We start from the raw sequence: 20,356 nt of genomic DNA, 5'->3' as shown, positions 1-20,356 counted from the left end.
TTAACAAACATGTGTGGTACGAAAGAATACTGGTTCTGACGTCACTGAGATGTACGCTATATGATAAGAAACCTTAACCCACCCACTTGGTTTGTTACATTAAGTTGTGCAGGATATGCATGGGAAGATGTACACAATTCCCTACGCATAGCAAACAAAAACAAAAAAAACATAGATATAAAAACACCAGGAGAACTCTGCTCTCTAGATCCTATAAATGTATCAAGTTATTTCCATCATTGCTTCATTGCTATGCTACACTTTCTTTGTAATAAGACTGTTCCTCCCCTCAGAAAAGTTCAACACTTCTTTTGGAGAAAAGAATGCCAAGGCAGAGGAGCACCACACATCCACATGCTATTATGGATTAAAGATGCTCCTAAATTTGGTCAAGACAGGGATGCCACTGTTTTGCAGTTCATCCAAAAATATGTCACTTGTGAAATCCCTTCACAAACAACACATAGTGACATTCATGCACACATTTTACAATTTCAAAGACACACATGTGGGAAATATGGTCATCGCAAATATAAAAAAAAGAGAAACACTACACCAAATGCTGCTTTGGTTTCCCTAGACCAGTTTCAGCAACAGGTCAAGTAAACAACTTCATGTCTTCAGTCAGACATAGTGTCAAAGGTAAATCACCTAAAAACACATATTACATAAAAGGAACAGAATAATAATAAAAAAAAAAAAAAGGTGAATGTACATATGAATGAGGAACAGATTGATTGCCAATCTAACTCATCTTGTTTTAATCCCCCGGAATCCATAAGTGGGGGTTCACAAATGTCCCTCTCTCAATTCTATCCTATAAGTAAGAAACAAACTTCTTCTAGCAAAGTGAAAACTAATGCCACTGTATCTAGGGACTCTAAGATACAATCGGCTAAACTGGAAACCTCTCACCATTTTTCTTCCGACGAACCCTGGATGTTGGGTGTATTGGGTGGGGACTTGTTGCGATCCCAGGAACCTAAGGAGGACCCTATAGTTGATCCGGGGTCTAATATTCCACCTCCCATAGTCAAGTCATCTAATGAAAATACTAATCTGACATTGGCGGAAACGACAAATCATAAAATGGTAGATTCTCCCATTAACAATCATAAGACGGTTCATAATGAATTTGAATCCATACGCGAACCTCCATACATACTTGGCTGGGAGAGTGATCCGAATGTTAATGTTAAACAAAACTTGAATCGCTCTTCCCTGCTAAAAGCTTTCCACACAATACCTTGCCTGCGAACTCTGAGATCTGATGATATAGACTGGGTAAGACCTGCAGATAAAAATAACAACAGGATGACCTGTGTCCTATATTCAAGACTGATTATGAAACTTATCTGGGAACAGAAGGAAAACTTTGTTTCCATTGGCTTAACTGCTTTTTTGATCCAATCTGATGAAGATGCAAGGGTCTTTTTGGATAAGCCACTGGTACCAACATCCACAATTGACCAGAAAATGATGCAATCAATGCCACAACAAATTAATGGTGATCTGGTCCGACAGATAATAGCAATGGCTGCTGCATTGTCGGGCATACATTCAGCCTCGCAATTAACAGCGACGAATCCATCTTCCTAGCCCGGCATATCATCAACAATCATTTGTATGTTTGTCTTGGAATTGTTGTGGGCTTGCGAACTTTAATAGATGGTGGGGTTCATGCGAGAGCGACAAGATCCCTGCTATAGTTCTACTACAGGAAACTATGTATGTATCTCAATTATCTGTCGAAGGTTTTGTCTGTTACTCACAACCTGCTACTCGAGGGAATAAGGGTCGGCCCTCAGGTGGCCTAGCAATTTTAGTAAACAACGCCTGTAAATCCCCAACCAGGCTGGTTTATAAAGATTCCAATGTATTAGTTATAGAACTATTCCCTGTATCTCCACAGGATCAACATATCATTTTTATGTGCATCTATTGGAATAGAAAGCTAATAATGCTTAATAATATCATCGATATTCTTGATTCCATCTTAGAAGGTATCTTCATACACCATGAGGAAGTTGGTGTGGTGGTGGGGGGTGATTTTAACTCCTCCTGTTTAATCCACAATATAGTCCCGGGACAGCAATCCCATAAAGATACTACATCTGCTATGAATGGGAGAAAATGGGTGGAGTTTTTTCTTAATTGGGATATTCAGATAATTCCCACTGGAATGATGGATCTCACTTATACATGGTCTAGGGGAGGACATTATTCTTATATTGATCATTTTTTAAAATCATCTAATCTTTGTCTGGAAATTGACACTGTAAATGTTTTAAACTTGGGCTTTAGTGACCATAATGCGATATTGATAAAGCTAAAAATCGAAGGTTGGGGATTGACTTCTAATCGTTCTCTACAAATGGTTGAGAATGACAGAGCGGGCATATCTGTGAGGTGGAACCCTCTTGTATGCCATCAGCTATCAGAGCGACTCAGAGATGACCTTGATTTGAATCCATTAGTGACTGAGAGTGACTCTTTATATATAGATCAATTTATCTCAAAGAGGATCGAATTCCATTTACTACAAATAGCTAAACAAAGAAAATCGGCACTGGATGTAAAACATCATGTACATAAATTTGATATTGAGATCTTTAAATTAAAGAAGCTAAGAAACTTTAAACTACGACGTCTATCTAGGTTATCTCTGGAATCTACACAATACTATTCTCATAAAAGGGCAATCCTTGCTACACATAAAACTGCTGTCAAAAATCTAAAAACACAACTTTATGTGAAAGATAATCAGAACATGATGTATCATATTTTGAAAAACGACACACGCAAAATATGGTCCCTATTAAGACTGATGAACGGCGATAATGTGGGGTTGAAAGAAAATGCCATCTCAGCGGATCAGTGGGCAAACTACATTAGGCTGAAATACGAGTTACCTTTAGTATTCCACAACAATTCCAAAACTGTAATTCAAAATACAATACCTACTCGCTCCCCTTGGAGCATTGAAGATGTAACACGTGCAATTAAGAAACTAAATCCTTCAAGGGCTATGGGACCTGATGGCATCCCTGCTTGTCTTTTTCGATCGGATATCCATTTGTGGGCTACCATTTTAAAAAACAAATTTGATGTGATATTTTCTTCTCAAGCAATTCCTAGTTCATGGTGTTCAGCTACTGTCATCCCCATATATAAAAAAGGCCCTATTAATGACCCTGGTAACTTTCGCCCGATTGCGCTAACTGACGCATCCTCTAAGGTATTCTCCCAACTGATCCTTGAAGAAATGCAAGTCTATATGAGAACCAATGCCATCCTGTCAAAATTTCAAACTGGTTTTCGTCAGAACATGGGATGCTCTCTTAATGCTTTACTGATATCTCACATCGAGTGGAACTCCAAACATAACAACACAGGTGCTGTCTATATGGCAGCTCTCGATCTGAGTTCAGCATTCGATACCGTGCTAAGGGAGCTCCTGTGGCGGAAGATGGAGGTGTTGGGTTTCCCGGCTTATTTGATCGCATTAATACGGCTTCTCCATACAGACACAACCTACAGAGTGCGCCTTAATAAAGAAGGTATGTTAACTGACAAAATTCCATCGAAAATTGGATTGAAACAAGGTTGTACTCTGGCTGCCGTACTGTTTAATCTGTATACTTGTGACATAGAGGAATGTTGGACAAAAGAAGTCATCTATCCCATTTTAATTGGTAGTACAAGACTGAACTATATTGGTTTTGCTGATGACATTCTTATTTTAGATAGAACACCATTTGGTCTCCAGCATAAACTAAATGCTTTCATCCGCTATGCTAATACTCATAACTTGAGAATCAATCACCACAAATCACGAATTATCATCTTTAGGGATGGTTATAAAAAGAGCTGCCCATACACTTGGCTCATGGAAAATACTCGGGTCACCATTACACATGAAATTAAATATCTAGGGTATCCTTTATCAAATGCTTACTCAAAAATCTGGTGGAAAAAGAAAATATGTGAGAAATCTAAACCTCTAATTTCACAGATGAAAATAATTATGGGTAAATATTGTGGCTTTTCTCTTTTACCTGTCATCCAATTCTACCTCCTTAAAGTCGAACCATCGCTACTCTATATATTAGACATGTGTATATATGAGATAGACGATATCTTAGACACACTTCAAGGTGGGATCTGGAAAAGCGTTTTGGGGCTTCCGGCATCAGTCCCAAATGATATTGTTCGTCATGAACTAGGTATCCTCCCTATATCTGCCAAACGGAACTGGAGACTCCTGAATAACTATACAAAAATCCTGGATCCCCCTGGTAATTCACTGTATGAAGACCTTAATGAATTTCTTCACATGGGTTGTATGAAATCTCTGACCCGATACGCGGAAAAAATGAACGATCTAATGGCTCTCATGGGCATCCGGAAAAATGACTTAATACTAGGTTTACCTAGTTGCAAACAAAAGTTGTATTGCTACTACTGGAGCTGTCAGGCTGATAGAATTGGGTCTTACCGCTCATACTACGAATTTGCCCAATTCAGAAGAAAATTGGGAGATAGAGCTGGTTATATTACACAGTTTCCTTCTGCTATAGGTCGTAATATTTATTTACGGTTCAAATTGAATGTATTTCACACATATGAACGATTGTGTAAATGGGGCATCTCTGATAAAGAATCTAACAATGGTCTTTGCCGTTTTTGTAAGGATATGTTTTCTCTTGAGTCTCTTAAACATCTAGTTATCTACTGTGAACATTTTGAAATGTTGAGACTATCGAAGTTTGGGAACTATATAATCTCTAACTCAAACCTATCGCGTGAAGTACTATGGCAGCGATGCATGCTTGGTGAAAGTACTAAACTCATTCTAAGATTGTTATCTGTTTTAATAATTATTGAATCTGAGCTAAAGGATATAAATGATATAAGATGAGCTATAAATACTTATATGGTATGTGATACATGTAGGAATGTTGTTTAGCTATGCACAAATTCTTTTTAATTAGGTAGCATATATAATGTATGTATATGTAGGAATGTTGTTTAGCTATGCACAAATTCTTTTTAATTAGGTAGCATATATAATGTATGTGATTCATGTCAAAATGGGAAAATGAACTGGTGAAAATTCTGTTTTGTATGAAAAAAAATTTTCTTTGTAAAGGTTTTTAACCAAATACAATAAAAAAAAAAAGGAACAGAATAATCCAAATACATCAATGATTACAATGCAATCAATGGCCTCCTATGGAATGCAAACATAGATGTGCAGTACATTGCAGACAATTCCACTGCAGTTGCACGATATGTCACAGCCTACGTAACCAAAGCAGAGAAAACAGAACTTCAGGACCTCTGGGATGACATATCATCTGACAAAACACTATCACAGAAATTGTACAGCTTAGGCATAAAAATACTCTCTCATAGAGAATGTGGCTGCTATGAAGCTGCAGACCGTTTAACCGGTACTACCTTGTACGGAAAATCTGACAATATAGTATGGCTAAGTCTGGTCCTGCTAAATCTAGAAAAAGAGTTCTCAAATCATATGAGGACATAGAAACAATAACCAAAAATGATCCCAACAGCCAAGGCATTTTGAAAAACAATTTACTAGACACATACTACCCAAACAGGAGTACCACTTTGGAAACCATGTGTCTCTACCATGTAGCCCAAAACTTCACATACAAAAATAATATTAAACCAGATGAAATGAAAGGTAGATACAGAGTTGTAAATTGTGAAGGCAGCTTAGTGGAACTTATCAAATGCAGGTTAATTAATCATATCAAATTGTCATTACAAACTCCTCAACATAAGGTACTGTATTACATGTCCCTGCTACAACTTTTTAAACCATGGAGAAAAGAAGAAGAGTACTGGACACATATGACTCCTATGAAGAGGCTTGCAAAGCAAATGAAAGCACCATAACAGACGTAAACTTTACACAGTACAAAACAATGTTGCACAATGAACAGAAACACGAAGAAGAACTCCAGGCCCAACTAGAAGTGGGCAATCCCGACAGTAGTCAACCTTCTGTAACAGGAAGCGAAGAACCACTTGGACAGCCACTAATAGCAAATGAGGCAGAATTAGCCATGACATAAGTAGAAAGCACCATGTGTCAGTATGAACAAGCTACAGAAGACTTCACTGTACTGAAATCACAACTGAACAAGGAGCAGCGTAGCATTTTCCAAGAAATAACAAAACAAATGGAACATGGTGTGCAAAATGAAAAGAAAAACTGTACCTGCCAAGACTACAAACCTATACTACTATACGTGAGTGGTGAAGCTGGTTCAGGCAAAACATTCTTAATCAAAATCCTCAGCAAGTTTCTCCAACAGTTGACAAACAACAAACTGTCAGCTGTTGTAACTGCCCCCACAGGTTTAGCTGCCTACAACATAGGCGGTGTCACTTTACACTGATTACTAGTCCTTCCAGTAGCACACCAAAAGAAATTAGACTATTACAAACTTTCCACAGAAGCTGCAATGGAACTACGCAGAGTTTTCAAACATATAAAAATGCTGCTAATAGATGAGGTAAGCATGGTCTCCAAACTAATGTTGGCTTTGATTCACCTCAGATTACAAGAGTCCCTCAAAACATACTACGAACAGCTCTTTGGAGGAAAACACATTATTGTTTTCGGAGATCTTCTTCAATTGACACCAGTGAAAGGTGAACCTATTTTTAAAACCTTAGTGCACAAACTGTGCCGTAAAACTCTTGGCAGCATAGGAAATGTCAACCTTTGGCAACATTTCCAATACAGAGAATTAAGAGAAAACATGTGCCAGTCTACAGACCTCACATACGCCAACATTTTAAAAAGTATTAGAGTTGGTGTACTATCTCAAGAAGCACAATCAATATTAAAATCCAGGTACATCCATGCACTCTATGGCCAGAAGTCATGTGCAACTGATGTCATGGAACAATTAGCACACAAAAATGTCAATTGTATGTCCTTGATGCCAACTCTTGCAAGCTGTTCAAAATTCAATGAAACAATGTTGAAAATAAATGCAACCAATAATTGAAATGTGCTCCACAGATAAACTGGACGTACATGGTATGACACTATCCATGTGTCAACAAGACACAACAAGACTAAATACCTTAGAAAACTCTATCTCCAACACAGCTGGTTTGGAGAAAATATTAAAATGATCTTTAAACCGAAGAGTGATGCTTAAACGTAACCTTGATGAGGAGCACTTGGTACAGCTGTTGGCTTTCAAACATACCCACGTGACAACAACATTCAATTTGTCTATATTCTCTTTGACAAACTATCGGAAGTTAAAAGGATAGGATGCTCAACAGCCCGCTTCCGTCTTTTCAAATACATGTATGTACGCAGAGAACAATTTTCTCTAACTCTAGCATACGCAGTTACCATTCCCAAATCACAACGTCTTACCCTAGATAAAGGATTGATAGATATTGGCAGCACGATCTTTAAAGAAGGCATGAGCTATGTAGCACTATCACGCTTACGTACACTTGACAGGCTATTTCTAATCAACTTTGATGCAAGTAAAGTAAATGCTGATATTCCTTGCATTCTAGAATACAATATACTGCGTTTACTCTACACCCCCCCATCTAAAAACCTATCCTGTTCCACAAAAAGCAAAACTTTCTAAAAGAAAACTACTTCAAACTGAAACGATACAGGATCGCAATGCAATTCCTCCATAGAAGAAAAAAGAAACTAAGACTTCATCATGTACCACAACCAAAGAAGAATCTACTGGTCAAACTAACTCTACTACTTCTTCAAAGAAGCAATACACACTCCGAACAATTGACTTCGACAAGGATCTCTTTGTCCAAATGCCACCAATTATTGACAACATTTACATACACAGTACAGACCAATTGTCTTTGCAAATGTTAGTCCTTCATGCAACCAACAATCCTGACAACACTTACAGTGTTCATGGAATACGACAAGAATTGGACTACTGTGCTGGAATGGTCAAATTCACTATAAACTCACAAGAAGATCCACAAGAATTTCTAATGTACTTACTACAAGTACTGGAAAACAAAAACATGCCTAAAAATGAAATCTTCCAGATTTCATACATGTGGAAACATACATTTACTCTCTGCAGTCATGTGGCACAGGAACAAGTCCCTAATGAACGTTTCATGTATGTATCCATACCTAACTGTGAATCCATTCCATTTCAGCAACTTGTACAAAATGCAAACCATGGCAGATTATGTACTACCTGCAATTCAGATAATCGCACCACCTTACAAATACAGACACATAGTAAATATGTAATAGTAATGCTTTTATGTTACAATGCAGATGGTACCAAAAACAACTGTAAGATGACTGGATTCACACATGGTCAAGTATCACTTGGTAAGAAAACCTTCACAACAATAGGTATAATCTACCAAGCTGGAGCCACAACCAATGCAGATCACTACACTGCATATATCAAAAACAATTGTGGATGGTTCGAATGTAATGATAGTACCATGACTCTAAAGCAGAGATTATCAGCAAATCTTGTAAACGCATACTTAATATTCTTGAACCCAAAATGTAATACGTAATTTGTGTATGAACATAAGCAAAACTTTAACTTCAAAACTGTACACAATTAGAGTACACCAACATGTATCTAACTGCCCCAAGATTCTGCAACAAGCAAACAGATAAATAAATACCACTAAAATGTAACAAGAAATGCACAGAATACGCCAGCAGGTATCTAACTGCCCCAAGATTCTGCAACAAGCAAACAGATAAATAAATACTATTAAAATTAAACAAGAAATATACAGTTAGAATACGCCAACAGGTATCTTACTGCCCCAAAAAATCTGCAACAACCCAACAGTTAGATGAATAGCATAAAAGTAGAAATAAACAATTAGAATACACCAACAGGTATCTAGTTGCCCCAAAAATCTGCAACAAGCCAACAGATAGATTAGCAAGAAACAAGAAATAAACAGTAAAACAATGAAAGAAATATATTGTACCACAACATAGAAGTTTTTTTTTTAATCCAGCATGGATTCTTTTTTCCACATACCCAACGATTTAGAAAACAAACGCAGAAACTGAGCAATTTGCAAAGTACACTGGTTTGAACTATAGTACTTGTAAAGTACTGAATATGAGGGTCAAGAAAATACAGAAATGTCTATTATGCAATGCAATAACTCATAGCAACCTAATCTAACATATGATATTTTCTTTTATCACAGAGATCGAAAAAGTATGTCTGGTCCAATTATCCATGTCATGAAAGAACTGCATACAACCACAAAAAACTCAACCAGTAAAAATAAAATAAATGGACTCACAAACACTGCTGCATAACACACCCATTCAAGCAAACATCTAACCATACACCACAATCTAAAATGTTTACTTCCATGGGTATCTTATGACACAGTCCTTGTTACAAACTCTACAATCTTAACTGCATAGTATAGCCAAAACTTCACATACAAACTCTACAAATGAAACAGTACACAAACTTTTGGGTTGTGGATATTTGCTGGGTGTTTGATTCTATGGGTGTGTTATGCTACGGTGGTTGTGGCCAGGACCTAGAGTCTTGGGTGCATGGTCTATGGCCTAAAGCCTTCGGCCATGCACCCAAGACCCTAGGCCCTAGCCACAACCACCGCAGCATAACACAATTATGCTACCAAACATGTTGACTGTGGTATGTGGGCTGATTATAGGGGATATTAATTGCAATCAATGCTCTACTAACAACCCAAAACCAACATCATACTAAAGTAAAATAGCTAGTAGTGCATTTATTATGTCCGCGACAGCCACGAAGACCGCTGACATGGCAAACACATCAATGGCACCTGCCACCTAAACAAATACAGTATTTGACCCATCTCTTACTCCCCAACCCTCCCCAAGCACACCTGCACACCAACACACTCCCCAAAATTGCATTTTGCCGCTGTTCGCCGTTGCGGATCCAAGATGGCGGGCGCATTGAAACAATGTGACGCACCTCACGCCTCCCTCCAGCCAATCAGCGAACATGTTGTGTGTCTGCTGACATGACGCAAATCGATTAACCAATCGGTCTCCTGTCCGCGGAGTAAACAGGGAAGTGTGTCCGCGGAGCGGACATAGATATCACAAATTTTTTTGCCTTACATTTTGGTCATTTAAAAGAAAACTACTGGACGGATTTACACCAAATTAACAAAAGCACGCTTTTGGGACTAAGCCGCCACTCCTGCGGCAAATTTGGTGGAAATCCATCCAGCGGTTTGAGCTGTAGGCGTGAGCAAAGTCTTTTCCCATTATGTCTATGGGAAGAAAAGACATTTTGGGACCCCCCCTATAACTTTGCCCCCCCTGGACCAAACCTCACCAAACTTTGCAAATAAAATCAGAGTGGGCCATATACTTTTATTGCAAAGTTTGGTGAGGAGTGGTCTAGAGAGAGCAAAGTTATAAGCCACCCAAAAAGTGCTCTTCCTATGGGATTAGCAATTTAACCATAACTACATGGACGCTACCACAGGCCATGTAATGTATTCAAAATTATGTTCTGAGGTTTACATGTGTTTCAGCCCCTGGCCTTTCACAAAACCAGATATATACCCAATAGCTGACAGGCTTAATTCTTGTAATTGCTGAAGTTATTCACAAAAAACAATGGAATTCCAGGATAATCCCTTTTCCCAATTACATGGAGCTTCGTTCTCCTCCAGTTTGTTGTCAGCAATGCCGCCGCGAGGAGAATGAAGCTACATTTAATTGGGAAAAGGGATTATCCCAGAATTCCAGTCGTTTTTGTGAATAACTTCAGCAATTACAAGAATTAAGCCCATCAGCTATTGGGAGTATGTCCGGTTTTGAGAAAAGCGAGGGGCCGAAACATGTCAGGGCATAATTTTGAATAAAATGTCCTTGTGCAATTTGTGAAGTGGCAATACATTTTCATTAACAGTAACAGGAGCAGGGGGTTCACTCCTCGGCTACTTCCAATGCGACAGGATAATCAACCTGAACAATAGACACTCGAGGTTCATGAATCTATGTCGCAGAGGGACTCTCCTTAACACCCCAAACTTCATTTTCAAAATATATATATATGCATACATCCAGGTTGGGTAACGAAGGGAGCCTTGATCTGGTTAGCCTAGCACTTTTCAGCCCCGACTCCACCCCTGCCCCACCCCCATCGTCACTCCCGCACGAGTGGATGGTTGCCAGATGTTTTCTTTTTATTTCCAGCACTGGGTATGATGCACAACATGCAATAGTTATTCTCCCTTCAGGCTATAAAACAGGTGCCAGCAAAAGAAAGGAATGATGTTGCATCAGCATGACATATTCATACTAGTGTAAAACAAGTGTATTCTCATGGCATCCGGAAAGCAAGCGGATTCCATAGGAATCCATTATAAATGCCTCCTGCAAGCCTAACTTGCGGGTGATATCTGCACTTCTTTGACCTGGTCCAGCAAGTATTTGTTGTGCGCTTTGTTCTTCAAATGATGAACCTTCCACAGAGGGGACTCAAGTGCATGAATCTGCAAACGTGGGTGGCTCTACCCTGCAATTTACTATTCTGGGAACATTACTCCTGTATCTTTGCCAGGGTTGAGAGGTGGAGGGGGGGGGGTATGTTACAGCGAGGAAAAGCTCTTGCAAATATTATTCGCAGGCACTTTCTGGTACTTTATGCCCCCCTCACCATGAATCAACACTCAAGCATCACTGGTATGGCTGATGTGCTTGTATGGACCTTGATTCTAGCGATTTAGTGAATAATTACCTCTTTCCGATTGTAGTCTGGTAATAACCTATCCAGCTCCACTTCAGATGTCCTTATAGTCTCCAGCATTTCTGCCCTGCTTGGTCTCTGCATGTGACTGACTGGTGCTATACGAAGGCCCCTTGATCCTAGATGAGAAGAACAGAAAGGTATACAATTTACTATCGTTGTTAATTAAGCACTTGGACTCCAAAGTTAGAAAATAATAAGACATATGGACTTAACATAAGTTCTCCTAATGTGGGGACTCAATAATTCACTGATTGGTAGAAATGGTTCCCACGAGGAAGTGGATTAATATGTAATCATCTCCTACAGAAATAAAATAAAATAAATGGCTACTATTTGTACAAGCCAGCCAACATCTGTTTATTGCTGATTAAATTATATTCCCTGCATGCACCCCCAAGTCTATGTACGACATTACTAGTTCAGCAGTTCAGTAAAAAAAAAGTGGCAGCAATTCCACAGCTGCAAATGTGTTGGTGGTAACGGAATTACTGCCGCTTTTACCCCACCGCCAAATTCTGAGAGTTAATGTTGAAGTGGTGGATTACCACCAGCAAAATGCTGGCGGCACCTCCTCCACTGTAAGGCCAAAAATCGACTGATTTCCTGCAGCAGAATTACCAATCACAGTAAATCTGCCAAATTCCTTCTGGAGTCCCATGGACTCCAAAGATGGGGATTAAAATGGCTTTACCACCATTCATTATTCTGCAGGGGGCGGTAATGGAAGATGAGTTCTGTGGTAATTGCACGGAATTACTGCTGCATTCCCACCAAACTCGTAATGGGGACCATCCCTACGCCGAATGATGCCACTTATGCCAGCTATTAGTGAGCTGCACCAGGGATGGTGATGAATTAGAACTAGCGCAGGACACATTTTAAAGGGAAGTGGGTTGATAGGATTTGTGCACGGCGACCTGTGCCCATCAGTTAATCAGAAGGGGGATGCGGACACCCTCATGATGGAGGATACAGTCTGGGGATTCACATAGCATTCGGGTGCCCTTGAGATCCAGGCTGGGCACATTACTGCATACCTTCATGCTGAGGCAGGTGAAGCTGGGTGTCACTCCAGGAGGGCATACTGTGCACTTTGTACTGATCCTAGCATATTTCAGGACATGGTCCCACATATGTGCACAACGCTAACATTGTGTGCTTCCTCTGACTGACCCATCAGGTTCAGTGACACTAACAGGATGACAGAGAGCAGCTCCCTAAGTGACTTGCACAGATCTACAGACCGTCCACACGCCACAAGTTAACCTGAAGCAGTTTAATAATAATTAAAAACAGCTTCATACGTAGATTAATAAATCTCATTCTAAAACCACAGAGTACGTTTGAGGTGGGCCTTATTCTCAATGGTTATTCTCAATGTTAGTGTATGTGAGGACTTATAACAAACAATCATTGGCAATGCCAATAGTTTTGGCATTTGCTGTTCTTTGCATGTTGTTTTTATAGGCACCTGGGTGCAAGGAGGAGAATGCAAAGTTTCAGAGAATGTGATAAGGGGTGCAGAATGAGAAGGGGAAGAAAGGGAGGAAGGAAGTCATTGATAAATGGTGCCATGATGATGAGCAAGAGGAAATGTGAGCGAGGCAGGAAGAGAGTAAGAAATAAAGCAAGAGTGTCAGAGGAAGGATGAGAGGGATAGGGAGAGGGGGTAAGGGAAGGTAGGGTGAGTGGTGGGGGTAAAGAGAGAGGCAGTCGGGTTGATTAGAGAGAGGGGGTAGGATGGGTGGCAGTAGAAGAGGAGGTAGGGTGGGTGCAGATAGAGAGAGGGGTATGGCAGCTGGAAAGAGTTAGAGAGGTGGGGGTGGGGTGGTGGGGGAAGAGAGGGTGAGGGTAGGGAGGGTGGGGGTAGAGTCAGGCTTTGATGGGTGGGGTAGCATTGGTGAGTGAGGTAGGGTGGGTGGGGGTAGATAGAGTGGGGAGTGGTAGAAAGAGTGGGGAGTGGTAGAAAGAGTGGGGTAGGGTGGGTGGAGTAGAGAGAATAGGAGTAAGGTGGGTGGAGTAGAGAGAGTGGGGGTTGGGTGGGTGGCAGCAGAAACAGTGGGGTTGAGTGAGTGGGGGTTGTGTGGGTGGGTTTAGGGTGCGTGGTGGTAGAGAGAGTTGGTTTCAGCTAGAGAGAGTGGACGTAGGGTGGGTGGGAGCAGAGAAAGTGGAGGGTAGGGTGGGTGGGAGTAGAGAGAATAGGGGTTTGAGGGTGTGGGGGTAGGGTAGGTGGGTGGTTATACATAGAGTGGGGGTAAGGTGGGTGGGGTAGAGACACTGGGGTAGGGTGGGTGGAGGAAGAGAACTGGGGTAGGGTGGGTAGAGTTAGAGAGAGTGGGGGTGGGCCGGTGAAGCTAGATAGAGTGGGGATCAGGTGGGTAGGTGGGGGTAGAGAGAGTGATGGGAGAGTCAGTGGGTGGAGGTAGAGAGAGTGGGGATTGGGTGGGTGGAGGTAGAGCGAAAGATTGGGGAGGTATGGTGGATGGAGGTAGGATGAGTGGGTGGTAGTAGAGACAGTGGGATGTAGAGTGTGTGGAGGTAGGGAGAGTGGGTGGGGGTAGGGAGAGTGGAGATTAGGTAGGGTGGGTGGTGGTGGTAGAGAGACTTAATACCCAGAGGTTTCTAAGCATGGACCCAGGATCAAACCTGTGTTGCTCTGCGTCGTCTTGCTTCCAAGGCGAGCACGTTGCCCCTGAGCTATCCTCCCAAGACAGAGAGAGCAGGGCTAGGGTGTGGTTGAGAGGGAAGGTTTGGGTTGATGGAGTAGAGAAGGCAGGGGTAGAGTGGAGGTAGGGGTAGTGTGGATAACGGTGTGTGAGTGGGTTGGTTAGAAGGAGTGGGGGTGGAGTGGTTATTTATTTCTAATGCGTGTCCATCTTATGCACTTGTGGAGTTGCGGGAAACCAGTTATGCTTTTCACCACTGGGAGTCCAAAGCAGTCACACCACAGTTCAACAGCTGGCAAAACTGCACCTGGGGAGGCCCAGGGGCCACATCGGCCTAGTCCATACACATTTGGGCGCAGCCCGTGGAAAGGTACTGGTGACGGACGACAGGCCACTCCTTATACTTCCTCCTTCCCATAGGGGCTGCTGGCAGGGGGACACTGGTGGCAGGGTGTCTAGGCGACAGGCCTAAGAGGGCGCACAAGCACTCATGAGAGCTGCAACCCTCCCTTTTCACTCTTCTTAATTTTGATGGTCCATGTCACTGGAATGGGACCCACTGCCGTGTAGAGCGTGCAGGTGGCCACTGAAATGCGTCTTTGGAGGTCCTTGCAAACTCCCTCCTTCATCCATGGCGTAGAGCATTGGTCCAAGCATGGGGCGATGCTTATAAGCATGATCCGACAAGGAGCGAGTTCAAACAAAACAAAAAAAAGACATGGAGCACAGCACAACTCACCGCCGCAGGGCCCGGGAATACATTGGCTGCCTCGTCCTTTATCACCCGCAGCTCTGACATGGAGCATATTCATTGTCCTGCGCCTCACCTGCACATCCTTGGGGAGCCGGGTCGATGAAGCTCCACTCGCACTCACTCCTCCAGGTCAAGCCGCATACACACGTGGCCTTGCCCGCTCCATTCGGCTGCTTGGAGTGGCCGCGTGAGGATGTGCAGTTCCCCGCTGCACCATCGCTGGTCTTGCTGTGCCGCAGGGGGGGCATACCTCTCCTTCCTTTGCGGGTGACGACCCGCCTCCTCCCAGTTGCCGCAGAGGCCGCGGGGCATCTTCCCTCTTCACGATGGGGTGGGGGGCTCAGCTCCGCCTCCCCCTCTCAACGGCTGACGCCGCTTCCACCTTTGTTGCGGCCAACGCCGCATGGGGGCTGTTGCCTAGGGATCTAGGCCTAATGAAGGACGCACACACGGAGAGATAGGAGGAACTTCTTTATTCTCGTACAACCAAGCAAGGACTGACTCTTACCGCGCACGTGCCCCATAACTCCCTTGCCCAGTCAAACTCCGCCTTTCCAACGGAGGGGGCTCATGAGCGTTAACCCGTTGAGCCCCGGGTAACACTACCCCCGAACAATATGTCCAAACATCAACTTGACACTCTGTGTCCAAACAATAACTCAACACTCTTCAACAAGTCTCATCGGCTTCCTTATGAGTCGTCTCGGCTTCTCACCTCGAGTCCCAGGATCTGGCTCCTCTTCAGTCGCTCCACTCTGGCTCATGTCCCCGGGGTCTCCTTCCGGGGGGAAACCATTCATCATCCCTCTGCAACCTTGGTTCTGGTGAGAGTGCCCGCTGAGGTCCTTCTGTGTTTTCTCTTCTTGCGTATTGCCTGAACTGCTGACAGTTTCTGGTGACGGCCCTATTCTGGTCTTCAGCCGTTACCATCGTCCCTTTCACTGCAACTATCCTCATGGGGCTTGGAGCAAACCGCGGGTCTGTCTTTCTAGCCGTCGGTTGTTGCACCAGGACTTCATCTCCTACCTGGAACTCCGGCGGCACCGCTCCTCTCCGTGCATCGGTGCGGAGCCTCGCATTTTCTTTTGCCACCGCGTCTCTCTGGAGCAGATCATGGTCAGCCGGCTCTACCTGCGCCGTACTTCTTGGGATGCGGGTTCGCACCTCATATCGGAACATGAGCTCGGCGGGCGTCTTATTCGTGACCTCATGAGGAGTGTTCCTATAGTCTCTTAACAGACGGCATAGCGCTTGGTGTGTATCGACTGCGTCAAGCCGTGCCCTCTGTATAGTCTTCTTGATCGACGCCATGAAGCGCTCGGCCATTCCATTTGCCTGGGGGTGGCGAGGTGTGATCTTCATGTGCCTGAACCCCAGGTGCTCTGCCAGTGTCCCAAACTCATGTCCACAGAATGGTGGTCCGTTGTCGGACTTGACCCATTTGGGGATCCCCCACTCGCTAAAAACCTCTTCTATCGTCGCCGCCACTTGAGTGAACGCCGTGGAATTGACCACCTTGGCTATCGGGAACCTTGAGTGCTCATCTATGAAGAGTAAGATGTAGTCACCCGCTTCGGTCGGCCCGTAGAAATCCATGGCTACTCGTTCCCATGGGTGATCAGGTATTTGAGTATACTGGAGTGGGGGCGGCCGTTCGGCAGGGGCTGTGCACTGACAGGCGTGGCAGTTCCTTACCCACTCGTCAACCGCTGCATCCAGGAGAGGGAACCACACGTGGCACCTGAGCTGCTTTTTTGTGTTCTCGGCTCCTCTGTGGCCTTCGTGCGCTATGCTGACCACCTCGCTCCTGAGTGTGGCGGGGATGACGATCCTGCACCCTCTGAGCAGAATATTGTTGTCCTTCACCGCAAGTTCACCATGTACTCGGGCTAGCCGCTCGATTTCTTGTTTGTTCACCCCAGGGTGCGCTAGGATGGCTCTGTGGTGGTCTTTCCATTTGCTGGCCGTCGTGAGGCTGATCGCCAGAGCTGTCGTTGGATCGGCTGCTGATGCGGCGGCTACTCTTTCAAGGGACAACGCCGGAGGCAGCGATTGGGCTGCCACATATTGCACATAGGCGACGTCACCCTTCCGCGCGAGCGGGGCCCCTACGGGGTGTCGTGAGAGGTAGTCCGCGGGGTTGAGGAAAATGTCTCTCATGTTGGGGGAGTCCCCGTCGCCGGATCCTCTCACGAAATGACGAAAATCATCCATCCAGTCGGTCCACCTGGGGCCTTTGGTGGCTTGAGGAGTCATGGTGAACGGCGGGGGGAGGCGTAGTTGTATCGACTTCGCCACCCGCGGTAGTTGAGGAGAGCCCTGGCTGGACCCAGGGTTGGAGGGTGGGGTGCTCATGGCGCCTGGGAGACTGGGCCCGCACGTGTGTAGGCGGCGCGTGGGGCGAGGTAGTCGGGCCTAGAACGAGCCCACGTGCACCCGGCGTCCGGCAAAGGGGGTCCACCGCTTCTGCCGATTCAGGCCCCTTTCCGGCCAGGCGTCGACGGGCAGGGTATAGGATGGAGGCGCGGGCGGGATCGCTTCCGCGGAGCTTCGGAGGAGGAGGTCCGGCGAGGCGGATCCGGCGGACTGCTGTGTTGCGCGGAGGAGGAGCAGGAGGAGGATCGCTGGGTTGCCCACCACGCGGGAGTGGAAAGCAGCGGACTGCTGCAGGAGGAGGACTCCAGTGTGCGGGAGAAATCCTCGTCGCCAAATGTTGCCTAGGGATCTAGGCCTAATGAAGGACGCACACATGGAGAGATAGGAGGAACTTCTTTATTCTCGTACAACCAAGCAAGGACTGACTCTTACCGCACACGTGCCCCATAACTCCCTTGCCCAGTCAAACTCCGCCTTTCCAACGGAGGGGGCTCATGAGCGTTAACCCGTTGAGCCCCGGGTAACAGGGGCCTCTTCATATGGCACGGGCCGCCAGGCATTTTCCTTCTTCTTGTTGGGGGTTGGGTGAACCTCCGAGGCAGATGCCGCCTGCTGCTCGAGCCGCCACAGACCCCTCACAGGGCCCAGCCAGGGGGACGCCGGACAGCCACGCGGTCGGGCAGGCTCCTCCTCCTTCTTCATGGCGAGCACACCACCTCCAGTATGGGGCACGGGGGGCCCTCACTCCTCGTCGCCAATGTAATGTCCTGGTCTGGGGGCACCCAGATCAGGTGGACCAAGGGTGGGGGCACCCAGCTGACATGCTGGGGGCACCCAGTGGCACACGGGCTGTGGTCACGCAGCGACACATGGGCTGCAGTTATGCAGCGTTACCAAGGACAGGGATCACCCTGTTCATGTCGGGATCACCCGACATGGGATCTTGGCTGGGGACACCCAACAGACAGCTCCAGACTGGGGGCACCCAGTCAGCCCGTGGGCAACCAGGCTCCTCCTTGGCCTGGGGGCACCCAGGCCTGCAGGGCCAGACAACGCCGGTGTTGTCCAGGAGGGCCACCACCTCCTAAGAGTAGAGTTGCCCGGCAGGGGCTCTACAGATATGGCTGTCAGCCATGGTGGACAGCGTTGCCTGCAGGGGCACTGTCATGATGGAGGGCCCTGCAGGGCAGGCCCTCTGTCAGCTACGCAGCACCACCATGGTGCTGCTAAATCACAACACATGACACCGTCTGCAGTCACTCTGAGACTGAAGAGCGCAAAACCGCTCAGTCCTTTTATTTAGCATAGTCACGTGGCTACTGCCATGAGCTCCTGGGAGATACCATGCTCCCAGAAGGGGTGACACATTACATAGCCCAAACAAAACACAACCATCACATGTGATAGGAGTTGTAAGGGAGTGGGGGTAGAGAGAGTGTGAGTAGGGTAGGAGGGGTGGAGAGAGTGGGGATAGGGTGGGTGGAGGTAGAGAGGGTGGTGGTAGGGTAGGTGGGTGGGGGTAGAGAGAATGCAGGTAGGGTGGTTGGGGTAGAGAGTATGGGTAGGGTGGTTGGGGTAGAGAGGGTTGGGGTAGAGTGGGTGGTGCTAGAACCTGGAGGGAGGGCGGGGCTAGAGAGAGTGGGGCAAGGTGGGTGGGGCTAGAGAGTGGGATGTGGGTAGGTGAGGGTAAGGAGAGTGGTGGTGGGCTAGGGTGGGTGGTGATAGAGAGAGTGGGAGTTTCAAGTGATCCTGAACACAGACGTTTTAAGTGCACTTTGTAAGTCTGGTGCGTATTAATCTTTGTTTTATTGTCGAGTGAACACAGTCTATTCTTAAATGCTTCATTGTTAGCAATGTCTCCAGTGATCCTCACCCCCCATTAGTCTGGAGTTCTTAATCACAGCCGCGTTTGAGCCAATGCCCTACAATCTTCCAATGCTGCCACAGAATGTGTGACAGTTTGAAAACGGTTTCTGAATAGAATGCTCCCTTAGCCGTGGGGAAAATGTGTCACTGTCGCTTTTGGGACGACTAGGTCTTTCTCTGCACACATTAGTAGCTGTATGCTGGGGTGTGTCAACAGGTGTATTCTAAAGTGGCATTCGCCCCCCAGGTACCACTGATTTGAGATGTGCTGTGTATTGCTACATGAGTTGTTTTTCTACAGATGCCAAGATGTTTGTGTCCAACATTGCCAATGTTTTTAGACAAACCAGTGCTTTGGCTAAAGCCCCCAGTTCGATTTTTGTTTTCTTGCTAAAAGTTGACACATCCATCTCCTCCCCATTTGCACAACTAATCTTAACGTAACTAACCAGAATTATGTGGTTTAAAATGGAGGCAAATACAAAATCAGATACAACATACGCATTAGAAAATGGGGAGGGGGAAGGGGGAATCTAAGCGTGCCCTGCGCCCAAAATGGTACATAACAAGTAGATACTGTCAAAATGTCGCCAATTACTCAATGAAAACTCTTTGAACAACATTTTGGAGAAAAGCGACCTGAAAAAATTATAAGCGACTTTGGGGGAAAAAGAAGCCCAACGTCGCAACACTGCTGATAGTATGAAATGGCGGAATTAAGCACAGCCCACCTGGAAACAACTCAAGGCAAGGACGGTGCTTCGGCCAGTTGCCATGCCAATGCAAGACGGCTCCCAGCTCCCCTTTCTCTCTTAGAGTAACAATGTTTTGGCATTTTGCAAATGCCTAAGTGACTATTCACATGCACATTA

The 20,356-nt window shown here is 45.1% G+C and overlaps 1 protein-coding gene across 2 annotated transcripts in view; it reads right to left on the bottom strand.

Moving 5' to 3' along the window:
- The window catches only part of LOC138511074 (coiled-coil domain-containing protein 158-like), a 1,345,385-nt gene that overhangs the window by 684,910 nt on the left and 640,119 nt on the right, over positions 1-20,356 (bottom strand). For both annotated transcript variants that reach the window (XM_069626574.1, XM_069626575.1), the window contains exon 3: positions 11,811-11,938. In XM_069626574.1, coding sequence (XP_069482675.1) covers positions 11,811-11,938 — 128 coding nt within the window. The remainder of the gene's footprint in view (positions 1-11,810; positions 11,939-20,356) is intronic.

The sequence above is a fragment of the Ambystoma mexicanum genome, chromosome 6p (assembly GCF_040938575.1).
Source record: "Ambystoma mexicanum isolate Mex_15411 chromosome 6p, UKY_AmexF1_1, whole genome shotgun sequence".
Lineage (NCBI taxonomy): Eukaryota > Metazoa > Chordata > Amphibia > Caudata > Ambystomatidae > Ambystoma > Ambystoma mexicanum.
The sequence above is the reverse complement of the archived record's forward strand: the minus strand, read 5'-3'. Positions and strand labels throughout refer to the sequence as shown.